The sequence below is a fragment of the Sebastes fasciatus genome, chromosome 5 (genome assembly GCF_043250625.1).
Source record: "Sebastes fasciatus isolate fSebFas1 chromosome 5, fSebFas1.pri, whole genome shotgun sequence".
In the NCBI taxonomy this organism is placed as follows: domain Eukaryota; kingdom Metazoa; phylum Chordata; class Actinopteri; order Perciformes; family Sebastidae; genus Sebastes; species Sebastes fasciatus.
The window spans coordinates 10,218,834-10,240,704 of record NC_133799.1 but is presented as its reverse complement, the minus strand read 5'-3'; the positions used below and the strand labels follow the sequence as shown (position 1 = coordinate 10,240,704).

Genomic DNA, 21,871 nt, shown 5'->3' with positions numbered 1-21,871 from the left:
GTCACGGCTTCCTGCCAATAATAGACACAGAGGCGCTCTGAGAAGGGAAAACATGGGTGGAGGGTGCTGGAGGTGCAAACTCACCAAACAACATCTGGGTGGGGTCGGGTACACAGAGAGCCCTGGTCAGGTCTGAAACAAGGTTTTCACGAGGGGAAATTCCTTGTACATGAAACACGGTTTAACTTCTGAGGTCGTCTATAATCTTAATTTCTCTACACATTGTACTGAGTATTAACAGTACTAATGAGAATGAAATGTATGATATATAAGTAGCACAAAACTGTAATGGATCAAAACGGCTGTTCAAAATGTTCAATAGTAGTTGCACATTTGGTGCACATAAGACGGCATCACATTTATACAAGCTAAGTAACCCTGGCTTGGGGCCCTCCTGTGTAAAGTTTGCATGTGAGCGTGAATGGTTGTCTGTCTCTATGTGTCAGCCCTGCGATAGTCTGGCAACCTTTCCAGGGTGTAACCCGCCTTCGCCAAGCTCCAGCCCCCCCCCCGCGACTCCGAATGGGATAAGCGGTTACAGATAATGGATGGATGGATGTTTTATACGATTTTGCACGCATTTGCCATATTGTGATTATGGTACGATATTGTTTGAAATAGAGTGCTGCAGGAATACGTCTTAAAAACCCAGAAATGAGTTCGCATTTTAGCACTTCCGGTTCCCTCGTCTGAAAGTCAGTGGGCTTTTTGAACGGGTTTTTGGTTAAAAGCCTGAAATAAGGTCTGTGGTTAACACAAGCTGAAGAGATTTTAACGTTTTGTTCTCCAACATAAAATACATTAGTTAATACCCTACTTGTGAATTTTGAAGCTTTTCTTGTCTTAAAAAAAGCTTGTTGCTTACAAGCGGTTAAATGAGACAACAGAGTTTGTCGGGGACATTAAACATCATCCCGCTGAACATGTCAAGCTTAGTGGCGGCAACGTGAAGTCATGAGACCGTGGTGTAGTTTGTTTATAGCATAATGTTAGCTTTTTACTTCTGGCGATTTTATTTACACTTCAAAAAAGATAAAAGTGGTGTTCATTTGTGGAGATTATCTTGCTGAACAAAACGTGTAAGTATCATAAACGTATGCTTTCCACAGAGCTTATTTTTTGCAATAATCCAAAATCCAATGTAAAGATCCTATTGGCTTTTTGTTGAGGGAACCCAGGTCGATGCTAACTTCCTGGTTGGCCTACAAAAATACGTCGTCCATGCAGCACTCTATTGGTGCCAATACAGTACTTTCAGTTTCAATACCAAAACACGATACTTTTTACAAAATATATCTTAGTTTGGGGAATATAAACATGCTTCAACTTTTGGGTTTCATTTAAAAAAATATATATATATATATATGCCAAATTGCTCAATGCATCAAAAAGTCTAAAGTCTCAAAAGTTCTCTGATGTAGATATCTGAGAGAAGAATAAGTAAACAAGCGTAAGAGAATGACCAACTGTACCAACGTTTGGTACATCTCACTTTTCAATATTTGGTTGGTATATCAATATCAGGATAATACCATCAATATTATGATACGGACTATGAAGGATCATACTGCATGTGACAATGCAGATGCAGGACTCAGAAAAGACAACATCAATGTCCATTTACTTGACTTCATCACACTCTCAAATCCTCTCATCTCACATTACTGTATATGAGATCCTTCCATCAACATGAACTGGGGCAACGTCCACTAGCCCTGTAAGGCAGATCAGCTAGTGACTGTTGCATGGTTAATGACTGTGGCTTCACACACATGCAGCTGTGTCCTCTGTAGCCTTTGGCCTTGTGGCAGCAGCCAGCAGAGTAACACGACACCTCACTGGTTGAGGATCAGGGGCAATGGTTTGACACCCAACCCTCCAGAGCCATGTTCCTGGGTCAAAGGGCAAAAAGGTCTGCATTTCTCCGGGTGACACCTGAGCCGAGGAACCGTGTCCACCCCCAACGCTTTAACACGCACATGCACTCACCACATTACTGTAACACAAAGAGAGTGCATGTAAATATGCACATATAAAGACAAACGCACACACACACACGCCCTCGGTGACCCTGCAGCCCTCCTCAGGCGCCCGGTCACTGACACCTCTTGACAATGCCCAGGAATTTATGACGAGGCTTTTCACAACGCTGGCACCAGACAGGTGCAGGAGGAGGGTGTGTGTGTGTGTGTGAGGGACGACCTGATCATTATCAAATATGGCTGATATTTGTATTCTCCATAATGAGCCAAATTGTCCCTCCAGCCAACGCCAAGATGTAAATAATAGTCAGATAATGTGAAATGCCCTCCTATGATACAATATTAGGCGCCTTGCCTACAACAATGTGCGTTTGTGTGTGAGAAAGAGGGACACACACTGAGCATACTCTGATAAGCCTTGGAGGGAGACAACAATCTGCTGTCCCTGATTACCCCTGTAAAACCACTTGTATTCACTTGTGTGTGTGTGTGTGTGTGTGTGTGTGTGTGTGTGTCTGTACAAGCATGTCTGCCAAATAAATGTATAAACAGAAAGGACCAGGGTGTGCTGACAAACAAGGGGAGTGTAAATAAACCGGTGAATGGCATACTTGTCCTGTAGTTTCTTCCCTCGGTGACCGAGGCCAGGCTCGGTGCTGCTTCCTCTCCTTTTGGCTCTAAATCATTCAGTGCTGGAAGGCCTTTCAGGGGCCGCGGGAGCCCGGCCGTTTCATTACAATGGTTACAAAACCCCTGCTAATATATCCAAGCATGCAGGCCCTTCTCACTAGCACAACATGGCCCCCTGCCAAAGCAGCCCTCATGTAGCCTAGCTCGCCTACCACTGCAGGCATTCCTGCTCTGCTGCCCCTCGACCGACAGAGCGGCTGCTAATTCTGGACAACCTGCAGCCACACCGGCCTCGCTTGCACCGCCACCATCCAAACAACAAGGCAGCTATGTGATGAGTGTTGACCAATGACTTATTTTATCTGAAAACAAATCAAAAACACTTTCAGCACTTAGCATTTAATGGAGATACAATCCTAATTTAATGGTTTTACAATAGAACTTCTTTATTGCAATACATATCGATAACAAAAAATGCATACTTCATCACACAGAATGAGTGAGGAATTTATTGTTGATGGCACAAAGAGGCCGCGAGACACTATAGATCACTTTCAGTACTGCTGAAGCAACAATTAATTAAACTCAAAACTCACCTTTTTAGAACTGCTTTTTAATGTGTGATTGATGTTGTGTGTTTTATATTTTATAATGTCCTTGTTTATGATCATTTTAGCTGTGTTAAGTGTCTGAGTTTCTTGAAAAGTGCTATATAAATAAAAGGTATTATTATTATTATAAAAATCATTTATCAAATGCCAAACATTCAAGGGTTTCAGCGGTGTTTAATAGTGGAGGCACCCCACCACACCTGAATCAACGGCTGTGATCAATTACCGTTTACAGTTTATTTGAAAAGATATTCAACAGATTAATCAATAATGACAACAGTAAGTTGTAGCCATAAATATTAATGGGTTATAAACACTCCTGGAAAACCTCTCATCAAAATGTTCAGGATCAGATTCTCTACCAACTAAACTACAGATAACTCACTATAGACTAATGCTCTTCTCTCAAACAGCGACTTGACAAAAACACACACACTGCTATTTATCTTTTAATAAAAATCTAAAATTTTATGCCCTAAATGTTGAGTCAATGTTTCCCTGTGGTATCAAAAACAGATATCAATATTTTTCAAGGTATTGTATCAAAGTTAGATATTCCAGTATCGTGTCAACACTACTATAGACAAAATGAAATTAAGTCCCACCCACATCGGAGGGGAAAACAATTCATCGCCCTCCATTGACTTTGTATTGCGTGAAGGTGCCTCCTTGTGAATTTTGTCTGCAAGCAAACTACAGAAAAATGCCTTAAAGCTACTGTGTGGTGGGATGCACCACCAGCAGGGTAAAGAACCCAGAACTAACTAACTCATAAGCTGCCAAACCAAAATCATAATTGGTGTTTGCCACAGAGCTTATTTTCTGCAATAATCCAAAACCCAATAGAAAAAATACCATTTTTGTCGAAGGAATCTGTGAAAATACGTCATCCCCACACCACTGTGACCTCCAATGCATACATGACCAGTTAAGGAAGGATTATGCATTAGTGTACAGAGATAAAATCCTTTACACATCAACACAGAGACCAGAACAGTTGCAGCTGCTCTGGGGATGAAATGAAGAACAGAACAGAAGGAAGGAGGCATGAGAACACTATGTGACCTGAACTTCACATCTAGCGCCAAGCTAAGGAATCTGCTCTGGTTTTGAAGTGCTGCTATCACAATGCTGCTCCTCTGAGTTGTTGACTTCCTCCAGGCCCAACCGTGCAATCGTCAGCCGAGATTAGATTCCAGGTTTGAGCTCAGAGGCTTGAACTCTCCTGTAACTTTAGCAGCCGGGGCCAACTCTCAAACGCAGCAGCCAGCGTGACCAAAACAACCCCCAGAAATAGCTCTGATCCCATTCTGAGCGCTGGCCAAGTCAGATTCCCCAAACAGGCGCTAAAGAACAAGAGATTGGGAACACACCACTCTCACCACCCCCAAAGTCCATCAATCATTATTCTCCATACAAATAGAGCATTCAGATGGACAAAAAGTCAGTCAATAGGCAGCACACGAGGAGTCTGGAGTGTATCCGGTGAGGGAAAAGAAGCAGCCAGCCGAACAGAGGAAAGCTATAGCCGCAGAGAGTCATCTATATCTGCACTGCTTCATTAATTCAGCTGGCGCTCTTATTCGTGCTCAATCAACGAAGGGCCTGTCAAGTCTTTAGCCCTGCAGATAAAGTGGAGTCTGTATGGGCTCATATTTATGAAGAAAAGATGGGACTAAAATAGTGTTCAACACTCTGGCTGCACTCCTTGTGTTATTACATCAAAGACCATTATTTCCTAGGAGGCTTGGGCACATTTACAAAAATGTGGTGAGGCAGTTCATGATGTGGTATCCCAAACACACATACAGTAGATGCGGTAAAGATACAGCTCGCTATGGCGGTAACAATGATGCAACAAACACGTGTGTTTGGTGAGGTTTAGTTTGGTGAGGTTTAGTTTGGTGAGGTTTAGTTTGGTGAGGTTTAGTTTGGTGAGGTTTAGTCTGGTGAGGTTTAGTTTGGTGAGGTTTAGTTTGGTGAGGTTTAGTTTGGTGCAGCAGTTCCTATTCTGCTATTTTGGTACATGCCAGAGGTGTGGACTTGAGTCACATGACTGGACTCGAGTTAGATTCAAGTTACAAATTTGATGACGTTAGACTCAACTTGAAAAAGTATGCTATTTAAACAGTGTTTGCACGAAGACAATCAACTGCCCGGTACCGCAGGTAACTCCGAGAGCGTTTTGGAGAGATCCATTATTGATGTGTTTTGGAAGAGCATTCACTCGTGGGGGAAAAAAATATTTTTGGTGAATATTATTGGTACTAACATTTGACTATCTTATACTTAATTCCCCAGATCCACTTTGTTTGAACTAATTCAAGAGCATCCAATCAAGTTGCAGGAGAAAACCATGAAGAACTAACGTTACATTACAGAGCGCCAGTTACTCTGTTGTTAAAATGACATTACATTTGGTTAAGAGCGCATTATGACTTGTTTAGGACTCGAAAACTCAAAGTTTAGGACTTGGGATATGTCTGTCTTGACTTGGTCCATCCTCTGGTACACGTTTTCATGAAGCATTAAAAGACTAATGTTGAGTTGTTGTAAATGCAACATGCAAAACAACTGGTATGGCTTATATATAATATTATATTATTTCCCTTTTAAGTCGTACAGAAAACTGTCAGCTCATCAAATGTCTGGTATTTCAGTGAGCTGTAAAGGTCCAGTTTATCTGACAAATCAGTGGAAAATACACAAAAGGTTTCATAGAAATGTTGTTTTGGTAATTATCTATGTCCCCAAACAGGCCCAGTTTGACCCTGTAGTGTAGAGATGGGACACTGAATGGAGGGTGGAGGGAGCACCCACAGCAGGCGGTTGTCCTTTTCACTCCTGCCCACCATCCTCCAACCCTCCCAACCAGAGTGAATGGAGGAGGAGGAGTGCAGTGTCATACTGGAGCCAATACAAACTGAGTTAACAGCATCCGCAATACACACACAGCAATTTCTGTAGGTATAGGAGGTTTCTAACTAAAGCAATATTTTACCTTCCTACCATTCCTTTTGATTTTGCCCACTGCACCCACAACACACACAAACAACCAGTAATGAGCGTTTCCTCTTTGATGACACGTAGCCAGGCTTGTTGCTCTTTTTTTTTTGTTGCAGTGAAGAGTGGGATGGCGTCGCCAAACCCACAGGAATCAATTGCAAAGTCAACAGGCAGCAGAGAGGGAGGCAGTTCCGGAGCGGGAGGGAGCAGAAAAAAAAACAACACTTCTCCCGCTTCTCATTTTCACAGCGGCCAGTCAGAGCACCAGTAAACCCACACTATCACAGACCTGCTACTCTCATTAAACAGGAGCTTATTACAGGATGTAGATGAGGTGCAGGTCTTTGAATGGTAGCAAGGATGGGAAATGAATCACCTTTTAAAAAAGGCTGACAACTCAGTGAACATTAAAAAAGCCTCAGAAGCTCAGAACAAGTTAAAACTGCTGAGCAATCAACTCAAACCTGCTTACCCAACATGAAAAGGCCATAATGATAACAGGACATTTCATCCAGACTGCAAAATAGGACTGAAACCTATCAAAAGGTGCAGGCAGAAATACTCTAAATTTAATTAGCTCTGTGTCCTATGATTAGCGCCTTCCCAGTGCTGGTGCACTGAGACTCATTCAGGACTGGTTTAATCCTAATCCTACAAGGAGAGTGTCTCAGGAGAGGTTCGCTGAGCCACATGTGATGTCAGAGAGAGCCAGGAGTTTGACGCCGGCCAGTCAATGAGGATCAAGGAGTTTATCAGCAGCCAATAAAACCTGCTGTGTCCTTGTCACAGGCAGGTTTGTTTTGGGAGATAATGCAGCATCTCAAGAGGTTAAGAACGTTACACTCCTCCAGATAAACCATTTCTTTATATAGACTAAAACTACAGCCTTAAGTATATTCTTTAATTTATAGGAACAGATCTCGACGACTTTTAACTTTTAAAACTATCATATTTCAGGGAGTAAATATATTTCCGAGCTCATTTCATGCCTTCATTCCTGCAGTAAAACTGTGGCTTTGAAGACTAAAAGCCAAAGTATTAGATTTCACTCAGCACACTCAAAACGATTCAGTCTCGCTTTGTGCTCCCACAACTAGAAATGGCTGTTGCGTGCCACAGAAAAGTGTTGTCAAAAGTTGTAATTATAGGCTCAGCTCGAGATGTGCCAATTGGTTCAAACTACCATGTTGCCACATCAGAGAGAACAAAAAGTCGGAAGTTAGAAAAAAACACACTGAGCTTATTAAGAGACAGGGAGCCGTGCGCTGGCTGTCATCATTACGCCGTCGCTGCGGACCAGAGTTGTCAACAATTTCCAAGCGCACGAGGAAATCAAAAAGTGCAGAGAGAGCACTCACAATTGGTTTGTGGTAACTCTGCAGGTTGTGAAATTGTTTTTTTTGTATCCGCACACATGATAAGAGCAGCTTTAAAGAGCGAGCTTTCCAGGCGAGCCTTCTAAGAAGAACATTTAAGAACCACCAATTTACAGAGTTCACAGCCCTGTGTGAGCTGCTGTCACTAGTAAATGGATATTCTTTTCTGAGAGGAATGCCTGTTGAATTCCTCCTGGTTAATGTCTGTTTGAGTTTAACTAATGAGGGACACTGATATGGAGTGATATGATTAGACAGCCAAAGCTCCTGTCTGCTCCTATCAAACAGAACAGAACAAGAACAAACTGAGCTAGGATGGCTACATTTGTTATAGACTACAGGAGGAACTTTGGATTTTATACTCAGCAAAACTCTTAAACTTCGCACTTGAATACTTTATATATTTCTGAGTAGAGCTTTAGTACGCCAGGAATTACTTGCAGCTAAATAACTCTGTTGATGCTTTGATTGGAAACATTTTCAACAGCTGTAATTTGTGTTCAAGGTGTGCACAACCGCAAAAATCTGCTGAGAATAACTGGCTGAGAGACAAAACGCCAATTGGCCATCGAGCATCGGCCCCAAAGAGACTGAATGGTTAAGTTGACAAAAAGCAGGAAGGGAAGTGCGAATGAGCGTAGGTGTGCATTCGTCTTTTTTTTGCCTTACCTGTGGCTCTGCTGGTGGAAGGCCCCCCCTCCTCCTGAGGTTTGCACGCGAGCATCTGTCTGTGCAGATGTAGTGCCTCTGTGGAATGTACAGCATTCCCCTGACTCCCATCTCCTGAACCACCGACGCCGCCGCCTAAGCTTTCCCCGAGCGCCTCCGGCCCCACGGCGCTACCGCCGCCTCCCAGGTTCCTGCCACCGTGACCCGCATCCCCTCCCCTGCTGGGCCTCCTCTGGGACTCTGATCGAAGGGGAACCAGCAGCCGAACGGAGGGCCGGCGAGACATCTCCAGTTCATCGTCCTCGGGGATGGGGTTGTACCAGATCTCTCCTTCGTCATCTGCGTCGTTCTCCTCGGCTGGGTCCACGCTCCGAGGGTGAGGAGACACCTTGGCCTGACCGACGGTAATCTAAATCAAGACAGAAGTTTCCTGATTAACTTTGAGGAAAAGATAAAAGCATGATGCCACCTGAACAGGAACACACAGCGACCACTGTATTGAATCCCGAGTTTTTAAAGAAATTGTTTGACATTTTGGGAAATATGTTTATTTGCTTTCTTGACAGGAGTTAGATGAGAATTGATAACACTCATGTCTGTCAACGCATTGGTTCGTATGGTATCTTACGAAAAGTTAATCGTAGTTTTTTTGAGCTCACTGATTAACACATTATGTCGTGTTTGTTTGCTCCATTTATGAAGGACAATTTGTGGTGTTATGGTGGGATTCATCTGACACATAGGCTAACCTGAGGCAGGTGTAGGCGGGCCGGCCGTGATGGAGCTCCCCCTGAGGGTCTCAGGTGGTCTGGAGAGGGACTGGGAGGAGGTGGCGACTGATGGGAGCCCTCCTCCTCAGTTCCCAGCATTCCCTGCAGCTCGTCCTTGGCGCAGTGATTCTTCCCGAGGGAGCTCTGCTGCAGCCAATTGCGTTTCTTGGAGACGGTGATGGTGGTGAGCGGCGGCCGCCACGACGAAGACTCACTGGCCCTGCCCACCTCCCGGCCGTTAGCACAGGGGGTTTGGACATTCTCAATGAAAGCTGAGGGTGTGACGGAAAGAGGAAAGCGTGTGAAAGTTACAACTTCTTGGCATAAAAAAGCAACCAATCATCATCATGATCATCATTTCAGTAATTATTGAACTGAAGTTAACGACTGAAAATGATGTTTAATCTCACAGACTATTCATGTCCTGTCAAGTTGAAGAAAACATCTGTATCAAGAAACCGCAGGTGTAGAAACGCTCATTAGGCTTTATGGAGTTTTCCCCTCTGATCCCTCCTCTTATTCTTGTGTCTGCCTTTTAAAGTCAGGCCTTTGAGTCTTTGTTTTGTCTCAATTGATTTTGATATGTTTTATAACTTGTTTTTATGACCAAAGTCAAACTTTCAATCACACCACCGCAGTCCCCCTGGAGCACCTTCCCCTTTTTCTCCTCAGTGATTTCCCATTTCGGGAATATGTGGGCTTTGAATTCAAAAGAGATCACAGGGAGATGGAGGGATTGAGCACACACACATATCTTCCATCACAGCAACTTGGAAAAAAGAGCGAAAAAAAAACGCCGGCATTACAGCTGTGAAAATAGAGCAGAGAGGGGAGAGAAGGGGGTGACGATAACTACAGCTGGTGGCGGTATGTGCAGTGAAAAAGGACAAATAATAGAGATGGTGACGTGGTCTCTTAATGTCCCCAAAGAGAGCATTAAAAGCATAGCTTTGAGTGTGTTGATTTGTTTGTGGATTTTTTTTTTCTCAATCAGATAGTAAGAATTTGTTTTTCCCTAGAAATCAAAAAGCACCTTTGCAAATCACCTGGCGTGCTTTTATTTTCACAAGGTTTGATGAGAAGATTCAGCGAGAGAAAAACAACCTCTGAGCATGTGTGTGTGTGTGTGTGTGTGTGACGGGCAGGGTCTTGCACTAACATGTACAGCAGGCTCATGTAAAAGACTGTTTTGATCCTCAGCGGCTCCCAGACGAGCCCCTCCACATGCTATAATGACAACTTCTCCTTTCCTCTAGGAAATGCATTTTCATGCACGCCACCAAATTATAGACCTGGGGAATATTTTCACTTTACGAAATCGAAATCCAACGGAGGGCATCCAGAATGTGCTTGTACGACTGTGCTATTAAAAAAGTGTGAATGAGTCAGAATAAACCCTGACGTCTTTGTGTTATTAATCCAGAGCAGTCCAAGAGAAGAGAACTGAAGTACATTTAAAAAATCACATGGTTTCAAATTACATAAGTCCTACTCAGTGGATTGAGACTAAGGTATTTTTTTTGCTTGGTTGCTCTTATTGACAAAGCGGCAGAGAGAGAGAGCAGAGATCTCCACTGGGATTTACTTTTCCCTGGAAGTCAACCAGCCTCTCCGAACTCTGCTATCCTGTGATCTACAATAAGGCTACTTTATAAAGCACCTCGATAATCACCGCCATCTCCAATGCCTCAAAAATCCCATAAACACCAACTTTGGAGTTCCTCTCATTACAACAAAAACAACTTTATTTATCTTCTTGCTGCCTGTTGCTTTCCTCCACTTGAGAAATATGCCAAGTATGATATAAAGTGGGATGAAATTGCTTCTGTTAGGGATGCCATTCCTCTGCGTTCCAGACGGTTATATAAGAGAACATAAAACAGCTTCCAGTGGCAAGAACAGAGTCCACTTTTAAAGCTAATCTCCTCAGTGAAAAAAAACAACGAACGACAAGAACACAACCAGTCACAGCCCCTCCGTCTTCTGTTTCATTCGAATTCAAACAGACCTCCACGCTACCTTGATATAAAGCACATCATTAAGTACTTCTTCCTTTCTGCTCTGTTTAATTTAAGGAAGGTTTCCAGCCAGAAACGTGAGCCAGCAGTGTGCTTGCATTAGCCTGGCTTATGTTGTGTTTGAGGGCCTGGAGCTTTAACATGTGCCGACTGCAGAGTGCAGTATGCTTCTGCTGCTATACTGAGTCCCATGAGTTGATGTGTAGGCCCAAACTGGCAGGCTGTAATGATCTGCTGTGGTGGTTTGTTTTCAGCTGTTCTGGCCTGCAGTTCCTTGTTGTAACCCTTTAAACTCTGTCTACAGCCAATGTTTTCACTCAGATTTGAATCTACATGAGGAGAAACCTACAGAAAGGTACATCACAATAGTAATTAGACATTTTTGTACACTAGCCTTGTCATTTACAAAAAAAGCACAGACACTAAAGAAGCTAAACATTTTAATTTAAGAGGTAGAAGTTAAGTTTGTTTTACGCACTAATCAACAATTAACTATCACACACTTGATGGATGGAGAAGAATTAAATAAGTTGTAGGAAAAAGGCAAAGAAGAGGAGAGAGAGGAAAGATTTTTAAAACCAAGACGGATCCAAAAACAGCGGACTCCTGCCGCCGCCAACGCTCGACCTGGTAACGTGAGACTAAAGAGAGGTGAGATGGTTGTGCATGGAGCTGTTGTCAGCGTGCCATCTTCTTTAAGGGGTCTTTCATAACTGGAAGAGGAAGCGTGTTCTGACACGAGCAGCATTCCAGACCACAGCTCCAGATTTACAGCCTTGCCGCCGTCTCCTTTCACGGGAGCAACACCTTCCCCGAAGCAACGGCAGGACACTGGTTCGACTTAATGAGTGAGATTTCAGCCATTTTCACCGTGACAACACTATCCAGCTCCTCTCAACTTCTGACATCAGCATTTCCCCCCCTTAACTATTTTGATATGAAAAGCTATTTATGATTGTAGCAGATGAAACAGATAATGGAAGTCTGGAGTCTGCTTTTCTTAAAAATAACCTTTAAACTACAATAATATAATATGGTTAGAGAGGAGAACTGTTTTTACAAGATAAGTGGTGCTTAAGGTGTTAACTGAAATAGTTAAAATGACATTTTCTTAGACACTTAGAGGCAAAGACACACAGAATTAAAGCTAATCAGTCGTTTTAGTCTTTGTCAACTAAGATTTCATGAGTCGATTATGCTTTTTTCATGCTGAATGAATTATTTCCAAGAAACGTATAAGCACATCTCTGGTAAACACAAGATTTAAAGTGGAGCTTTGGGGAGAAACTCCGTTTTACAGCTCTGTCGATTAAATCAACTAATCGATTAGTCGACAAAATTGTATGAATGTTAGTCAACTAAGAATTTCTTTGGTCGAGGACAGCCGTACAAAAACTACAAAACATTGAAGCAAAAGATGATTATTTAAAAGATATAAATTAGTTTGTTTGGAACAATGAAGATAAAGAGCTACAACAATAAGTTGATTAATCTATTAGCCAATCATCAGAAAAACACCTATTTTGATAATCGATTAATAGTTTGATAGTTTATAACAAAATTGTCTCCGTGTTGAGGTTGCTTCTTTGTCTTTAATGATAATAAACAGATTTAATATTTGAGGGTTTTGGACGAAACAAGCATTTTGAAGACCTCACCTCAGGCTTTAGGACATTGTGATCAACATTTTACATAATTTTCTCGCAGTCTCAAGATCAGACAACTAATTGATTAATAGAGAAAGTAATCTGCAGATTAATTGATAATGTAAATTGTTAGTTGCAGCCCTAGGTGTTTGTTTGTTGGTGAAAACCAGCAGAGTTCCCTGTTACAGAAGAACTTTTTGGAGACCTTTAAAAAGGTGACTCTTTTATTAGCTTGAATTTTCATTTATGCCTACTAGTATGCTACCACATACGAGATAGCTTTCCAGGAATTAAAAGAAAGAAAACTGCTTTGGTTGTTATTTGGAGTGAGAGACCGATGACCATCACAAGTACGTACTGACCTCCTATAAACACAATGCACAGCCTGCCTCCCATGTGCTGCAATGGCATGAAGACGATGCGTTCAGGGCACCCCTGACCTGAAGGTAACAGATGGCCAAAGCACATAATACAAGGGTGCACGTCTGTGTGAGAACATAAAGAGAAAAAGAGGGCGAGAGGGCGAGAGGTGGATGGGGAGGAGCGATGTGGGTTTGTCTGAGGTGCTGAAAGGAATGCAAACATATAAAGAAAAAGCGTATTTCCTGGTTGTGCTGGTGTGAACCTGTGCCACGTGAGCCTGACAGTAAACCCAATTATATGTCTTAATCTTCAGCATCTTTCTCTCCTCTAAGACAAAACACTAGATCCACTTTCCCATAGGCTTTTCTTTTATTTCCTGAATTCCTTTTGCTTCATGGAGGCTCCTCTTTTGATAAGTGCTAAACACACACCAGCTAGTTTTCTCCTTCATACAGACAACACTTTGTTGTGTATACAGAGTTTCAGGCTCCCCCCTTCAGAAGGAATCTTTTGCTGTGTGCCATACATTCCTGTTGACACTCATTCATATGGTAATGAGGATTCTTCACAGTGTAGATTTTTTTCTTTTTACATCAACGCAGGGCTGAGATCGTCCAGGGTTGCATCACATGTCAACACTTGTATCCCGGTGAGGCGTCCTGGCAGCCTGCTAATGCTAATTCCACTTCCTCCTCCATACGTTGGCTTGAAACCCAATTTCTTTTCAATGTCACAGCTCTTTCAGTGACACTTCTGTCTTGTCTCATTGTTTGTTTAAAAAAACTGATAAAAATACTTCAGGGGAGGGACACAGACTCACATTGTGACCCAATTAGGTACAAAACACTGATATAAATAAGGCAAGATATTAAACCACCTGATAAATGCAATCCAGTTACTCATTCAATCATTTAAAATTGCTAGTTTGCCCCACGCTCTTTATAGACTCCATCACGTGACTCATTCATCTCGTAAACCATCCTAGTATGAACCCTGATGCCTCTAGTTTCTCACCCAACACCTGATCTGTCTTAAGAGCTACCTTCCTCCATAAATCTGTCCAACGCACCAGACAAGATAAATTTATGTGAAAAAAACAACAACTCTGCAGCTCAGGTTTTTGGCACGAGGCAGAAAACCAAACGCCACATCGTTCTGACATGACTTGACAGCAGTCAAGCAGGATTATATTACACCTGAACTCTCCTGTCTCACTCTGTACATTTCTATCTACTGAGCAAGCAAGAATTAATGTAATCACAATGTTGAGCAATACGGCACTGTGTGCCTAATCTTTGCTTCATATTTGATGTGATATCTTTAAAAGATGAGTTCAACATTTTTGGGAAATGTGCCTGTTTGCTTGCCGAGATTTAGATGAGAAGATTGATACCTCACTCCTGCATGTCTGTAGGTAAATATGAAGCGACAAACCAGCAGCCGGCTAGCTTCGCTTAGCTTAGCACAAAACTGAAAACTGGGGGAAACAGCATAGCAGCATGGGTCTGTCCAAAGATAACCAAATCTGCCTACCAGCTCCTTTAATTAAAACGACATGTTGTGGAGCGGAGACTCCGGGAAGTCACCACTCCATGCTAGCAAGTAGTCTGGCACACAACTCAATCTCAAACTTTGTTTTTTGTACGAGTTAAACAAACAAGATATAACCATAGACTGTGTATATAAGACGTTTTAAGACAAAAACGCGGACAACGCTGTGGTAATGACCTGTCAATCACAAGGTAGCCACGCCTTAAAGCATACCCTGCTTTATGGTCTATTTTACTCTAAATTGGACCATAATTTACTAAATGAACATCATGCTGTATTGAAGAAGACTTGAAACTATCGATTGAGACCATAAACTCATGTTTACAATGTTTACTGAGGTAATAAATCAAGTGAGAAGTAGGCTCATTTTCTCATAGACTTCTATACAATCAGACTTCTTTTTGCAACCAGAGGAGTCACCCCCTGCTGGCTATTAGAAAGAATGCAAGTTTAAGGCACTTCAGCATTGGCTTCACTTTTCAGATCGGGAGGATGCCCACCAGATAAAACATGTTAATTACCAAGCTTTAAACATATTTTTGAATTTTGGACAGTCAAGCCAGCTTTGTCTTTATTGCTAAGCTAAGCTAACTAGCGAGTGATATTAATCTTCTCATCTAACTTTACGGCATTTTGGGAAATTAGCTTATTTTCTTTCTGGTAATCTATTCTTCTAAATGCTGTTTTTGGGAGACACAAAAAGCTTTTTTACTTTTTTCTTCTCTGCTCCATGGTGGTCAGTATTCCTAGACATGTAAACAGGGTATGATTTCCCTCTTCGTTAAAAGAGTTAAAAAAAGAAGAAATAAAAGACAGAAATATCTGCCTCCGGGGAGAGGATCTCGTACTCCTCTGTTTGTGGTGTCTATGGCTCAGTCTCAACACCAGCTTTGACTGACATACCACTCCTGAGTTCAGGTCTGGCCAAAACATGAAGCCTGGATACCGCCTGCCTGCCGGCAAGCCAATCCTCTGCCACAGCACAACACAAGACAACAAAACTATAAATCCTCTGGCTGCAACTACAAACACGCATGCACACACCGGAGATGTGAATATGCATTCTTGTGTGCACAGTATCCCTCACCCACACATATGCATATAAAGTGGCACACTCAGCTGTGGGTGATAATCGACATGATCTTTTTTAACACAGTAATTAAAGGACAAGTCAGAACAGAAATAAATTAGCTGCAGTCTAATTAAGCCAATATTTTTGTCCTATGACTTCACAGAGAAATTAATTTCCAAGCAGCACTCAGGGGGAGGAACAGGACTATTTTTAGAAATGTTATAAATATTTGCATACATTTAGAATAGAGCCATAAACTCAATAAAGAGTTTCAAGCCAAGACAAGCAATTCACTGGAGAGCTTTGGCATTTCTTTTTCTTTTTTTTTAAATGGCTCTTTGTGAGGCGCTGAGAGGCCCACAGGGGCAAGATAAGCCCAGAGCTGACCTTAATAAATGCTTAATCGCCCTTCATTTTGTTCATTCATGGCGGTGAATTAAGTGACACAACGCAAACAAGTTAAACAACGGGAATGGCATCCTAAATATTCAATCCAGAGTCGCTTTAAAATGCAAGTTACCAGGGAGCTGTCCGGAGCAAACGACTGGGGAGGAAGGCAACATGACAGCCCAACCCCCCCTACACACTAAAACACACACACACACACACTCACACACACACACACACACCCCGCTACCACAGAGGATAACTGCAGTGGCTTCTCTCCTGCTTTGGATTCCTCTGGCCACAGCTGTGGAAAAGTTCAGTGGGGACAGAGAAGGAAAAGCTGAGCAAAATGGGGAAAAAATGAGAATCAAGGGGGCGAAAGAGACCTTGGAAACTAATATCAAGAAGAGCCCCATCTTTATTTGAACTAAAACACAGCAGAGGAAAGAGTTTGAGTTGTAAAAGATGGAGATACGTTGAGCCATCAGCGGCTGGAAGTCAAACACAGAGGCCTTCTTCCGCTCAGCAGCCTCAGAGATCACACTCTTCTATTTCTAGCAGCACAGCACACTGACAGTCAACAACAGCCTGGCAAGTCATCTATTTACTCTGGAGAACACTGTCAGAACACACCGTACAAACAAACACTTACAAAGCTATGAGTGACTGAATAAAAAGATGATGTGTTTTTGATCCATACAAAGCGATTTCCACATCATGTGCAACAACAAATATCAATTGATAGTTTACCACACAGGCAGTATCCGAATCCTGTGATTAAACTGGCAAACTGCCTTGTTTGCAGTCAGTCCAGGTCAGCACGGACAAAATGTGCAATTCATGTAGTAAAACTATGCACTACACGCAGTAAAATGATAACTTGTATGCAAAATGTGCACCCAGTGTTATGTACTGTACTGTCACTGAAAGGTGGTGCAAGGTTAACCCGACCTGCCAGATGGTTTGTTTCAAAGAACCATCTGAGAAGCCGTCACTGGAAACTGTTTGGAAAAGGGCAGGCACTTTAAAAAAATACTTGGCAGGTGATTGGATGAACTATCTGTCAATCAAACTCTTGCTGAAGCCAGTTAGGAGAAGAGCGAAACTTTTTTTTCCAGCGAGAAAAGCCTTCAGTGCCGTTCTTTGCTTTTCTTTCAATGAAAAAATACTCTCCAGTTCTGATATAACTGAGGCTATAGCAGCATCCACGCTAACCTCTTCAGGAGCCGGCATTGTTGTTTAGAACGAACTGTCGCCTCTCTGTGTTGTCTCACACACACCTAAGCCACACCAGTAGCTCGTAGGACGCTGATTGGTCCGTGGTCTGGCTTGCCGGACAAAAACGCATTACTTGAACCATAACAAGATGGATTTTCGTGTGATGTGTGATCCCGCGATTCTCGTGTGATCTTGTGACATCGAATCCAACTGCCATGCAAGGTAAGTGCAAAGCATCACTTTTGTAAATGCAATTAAAAGTATGTATAATAAGTGGGTAAATGGAGCTTTTGGTTAGATTATTTTCAGTTTCAGGCTCAACTTTTAAGCCAACATGGACGAGAAGTATTGGACAAACTGCATCTGCTGAGGAAACTTGGTGGTAATGATTGAAAACTCCAGAAGAGCTACTAAATGGCCCTTGTGGGGGAGATTATTTTGCCAACTGAGTAAAGTTAGACCAATGTACATCCCACTTAATCCCTGACTATCTCACATTTGGGTTGCATTTTGAACACTTGAACAAACTCATTTGGTATAACATGATGTCACCTGTTGCTCTCAATGGTTTCATGATACAGATGTTTTCCTGTTTTTTGCACCACATCACAAACACAGAAAAATCATTTGACATTTTGTACATAATCAAAAGTCATTCACACACAAACCAACCCACCACCATGAAACACACCACCATGAAACACACCAACATGAAACACACCAACATGAAACACACCACCGCAGTTAGCAGAGGAGAGAGGGAGTTAGTTGTTACTGAACTACACCGTGAGTGATCCGGCCTACAAACCTGATGTGCTGATTAATTCAGTGTTAAAATGCACCTAAATTAGTGTGAAGGACAGAACCCGCCACCGGTTAGAGAATCATAAAAAGGAAAGCAAAGGAGGTCTCGTCCCTTTGCTTTGCATCCAGAAGAGGAGGAGGAGGAGGAGTGCAGGGTGAACCGCCACCAGACGGAGTTTACTATGAGTGGAGGAGGATGACAATAATCAGACGGGAGGAAGGAGGGTGAGATATCTCTCTGATTTAGAGGATCCACGGGAGTTGAGGCCACTCCGTGTAGCCTTCCTACCTGGTGGTGACTTGGCCTTGACAGATTTAACCCCTCGGCTGGATGTCTGGACCCCCGGTTTACACGCACCGAGGTTACCGTGTGGACAGGGCCGGTGGTCCTGGCTTTGGCCTCCGCCGTGGGGCAAAGACGAGCCCTCGATGCGCTGCTTCATCTCGGAGGACAACAAACGGCCCTTGTGCATCCACTCTTGCATCTTGTTGACGGTGACGCCGTGCCCCTTGTTGACAGAGCGTGCTCGGACGCCAGTCAGCTCCTGCTTGTTGTTGTCGTGACCCCGATTTGTCGATGCGTCGGCGTTGCTGTCCGAAGAACCTGTAAGGCTGTTGACTGAGCCGCCGCTCTCGTTGAACTGCCCGCCACGGTCTTCGTCACCGCCAGCATCTTGTAGCAGCTCATCACTGCTGATGGCGTTGTAAAGCACCTGCGGTTCTGACAGCTCCCTCACTCCTGTAGCTTTAAACCCTTCAGCCTCTGTGGCCCCTTTATCACCAGGTGCCTGAATACAGAGTGAGGGTCCACCTGCGTACCTGATAGCTCCCTCACTGGCAGAGCGCCGTAATGTGGGTCTCATCTTGGTCAAGGACAGGTTCACCGCACTCTTACTAATCAGCCCGCCTTTGAGGCCTGACTCAAGGTTCCCACTGAGGCAAAGCAGCAGTGAGTCAGTGTCAGACACCTGCTGAGCGCTGTGGTCGCCTCCCGAGGACCATGAGTCACTGTCCATGTTTTTGGCGGACAACCTGGAGCACAGGCTGTCCCTGGAGTGGCTACTGCAGGAGGAGGTGGCCTGCTGCTCAGTTAAACCTCCACTAATCTGCTGGACATCCAGGTTGATATCATTCATAGCATTGATAAGAAGGTAGTAAGCTTCTTTCAGCTGGCTCCTAAGCCTGTCTGTTTCCTGGGCGCTGTTGTTACCATCATCCAGCTGACCTTTATCCTGACCCGGCTGCTCTGCAACCTCTGCTCTGTCACCATCATCACTTTTTGCTCTTAAACTTTCATAAAAAGGCAGAATTTCGTTATCATAATAATCCTCATCTTCGCTATCTAACGGGTATCTAATTAGTGACCCCTCTGGGACGCACAGGGATGCCACGTTAATGTCGCATATGTCTAACTCCGTGGGGAAAAAGGTCCCTCTGACGTCCCCTGCATACTCAGCAGGCTCATAACTCTCCACGTTTCTGATCACAATGTTTTCTTCTGAGGCGCAGTTTGGATGCACGTGTGCCGCGCAATCTGGCGAGTCTGTCTCCAAAGTTTGGTTGTTGTCACAACTCCAGTTGGCGTTGTTGTGTTCATGGACACTACAGTCTCTATGGACAGTCTCTGCTGCCATGTGCCGGGAGTGTCCTCCTCCGTCTCTGGGCTCATCACTATCGGCGGTAGTAGGAGCCGGGCCCTCTGGTGGTTTACCGACCCCTGTGTGCGGCTCTCGGTACAAAACGTGATTTGAATTGTCCCCAAACCCAATTGAGTCGCCAACGCTGCGCTGGCGCGGCACCGACACGAAGAAGTGTTTTTTCTGGACATGCAGTCCTCCAAGTGGGACCCCCGCAGATAAGGTGATTTTGCCAGCGGATCTGAGGCCCCTATCACTCTCTTCCCCCCCAAACTGCACCTCGCTTTGAAGTGGGACCCCCGGGAGCTGCTCGTTAACCCTGCCCCCCCTGACCCCTCTACTGCTGCTGCTGCGCCCCTGGAGCCGCCGTGCGCCAACTACGGACACCTCCGCTGCGCAACAACAACTCTCCTCCGGGACTATCACAGTTTGCACCATCGCTCCGTCAACACAATTCTCGTACGTACTCATTCTCTCCTCCAGCAGCCCTGCTGTGAGCAACACTACCGGGCGAGCCTCCTCGGAGTCGGAGTCTCGCTGCGTTTGCACAACTTTTTCTTTACCTTCTCGGCCACCATTCACCGCCGCAGAAGCAGCAGAAGAGCCGTATCCACCACCGCCGACCGTCGCTCCTTTCTTGGATTTCTTCCCCCGGAGTTTCGCTAGTAAAGTCCTCCGCAGAGGATCAGCCATTCCTTTCCTTTGCCCCCCCCACCCCCCCCAGTTAAATTCCTCCCCGGGTTTTCTTTCAGCACGCTGGCTCCAGAAGAGAAGAAGGGCCGAGTGGGTTCTCCTCGCTCGCCGCGCTCAAAGCTCGCCGGGCGGACGGGCTCCTCTCCATTCTCCGCTGTCACCTCTCCGCTCTGGCGCCTCACTCACTCACTGCTGGCTCTCTCTCTGCTCAACTGCACCACCTCTCTCTCTCTCTCTCTCTCTGCTCCACACACTTTGCCCTCCTCCCTCTCTCCCTCCCTCTTTTCTCCCTCTCTTCCTTTCTCTCTAGCGCCTCACCTCACCTTCCCCTCATGTTTGCAGCTCAGATATTTGGCATATTTTCCTGGCTCAAAGTTCAGGGACCTTGCAGAGAAATTGTATTCGGAAAAAAAATGTCTCTTTAAAACCACCGAATATCCAACTGGTTAATGATGTCACAGCAAATGTTCCTAATTGAAAAATTGAAATTAGGAAATATTGGCATTTGAGATTGAAAATGTAGATCTAGGTCTACTAAAAAAAAATTATTATCAATTAACTTATATAGTTTATCGTTTACTTATAGATTAGTTTTAAGCCATGAATAATAACTTTGGGGTTGCCAGGTTGTGTAATATTTTATTTTGAAGTATTTATATTTTACTCAGGTAAAAGATCTCAATACTTCTTGCACCACTGATGTAATTAAGGCCCGCCAAATAGATTATTTTCATTATTGATTATTCTGAAATACACACAGCCCCGTATTCAGAAACTCTGCATTTGAAACAAGCTGTCAGGATTTCTGTCCATTTGTGATGTCACAAATATACAATATTTAGACCCTTGGCACAATTTTAAATGTAAACATTCTAAATGTGTCCCAGTTTATTCCTGGTTGCAGTATATGTGAATGTCATCAGCTGACAGGAAGTACACATGGACCCAAGCTGTTGCCTAGCAACGCAATTCTGTTGCAATTCCGTCAAAATGCGCTAAAACGGAGCGTTTCAAACAGAGGGTAAATACAGGCATATTTAGGCTGACAGTATGAGGAAAATAGAGGGATTTTTGAATATTACAGCATGTAAACATGTTCTAGTAGAAACACAAAATACAAGTAAGAACCTGAAAATGAGCACGACATGAGACCTTTAAAACCACCGAATATCCAACTGGTTAATGCTTGTCACATTAGGAAAGCAGCAAAATTTCCTAATTGAAAAATTGGAACTAGGACATATTGGCATTTGAGATTGAAAATTACTTCTAATGTAGATCTAGGTCTAATAAAAAAAATCATTATCAATTAACTTATATTGTTTATAGTTTACGCATAGATTAGTTTTAAGCCATGTATGACTGACACTCGGAAAACTAAAGATATTCAATTTGATGTGTTTGGCGTTTTTGCTTGAAAAATGAGTGAAGCGATTAA

At 43.5% G+C, this 21,871-nt stretch overlaps 1 protein-coding gene across 3 annotated transcripts in view; it reads right to left on the bottom strand.

Annotated features, from left to right (window-relative positions):
* The window catches only part of syde2 (synapse defective 1, Rho GTPase, homolog 2 (C. elegans)), a 51,955-nt gene extending 31,285 nt beyond the window's left edge, over positions 1-20,670 (bottom strand). For 2 of the 3 annotated variants that reach the window (XR_012593883.1, XM_074634994.1), the window contains exons 1-3: positions 18,393-20,670; positions 9,024-9,316; positions 8,275-8,683 (exon numbers count right to left, since the gene is read on the bottom strand). Coding sequence is in view for 1 of the 3 variants with exons in the window: in XM_074634994.1 (XP_074491095.1) it covers positions 8,275-8,683; positions 9,024-9,316; positions 18,393-20,433 (2,743 nt within the window). In the remaining 2 variants the exon portion in view is untranslated. The remainder of the gene's footprint in view (positions 1-8,274; positions 8,684-9,023; positions 9,317-18,392) is intronic. The other variant, XR_012593884.1, reaches the window with a different exon arrangement.
* Positions 20,671-21,871: the final 1,201 nt, after the last annotated feature.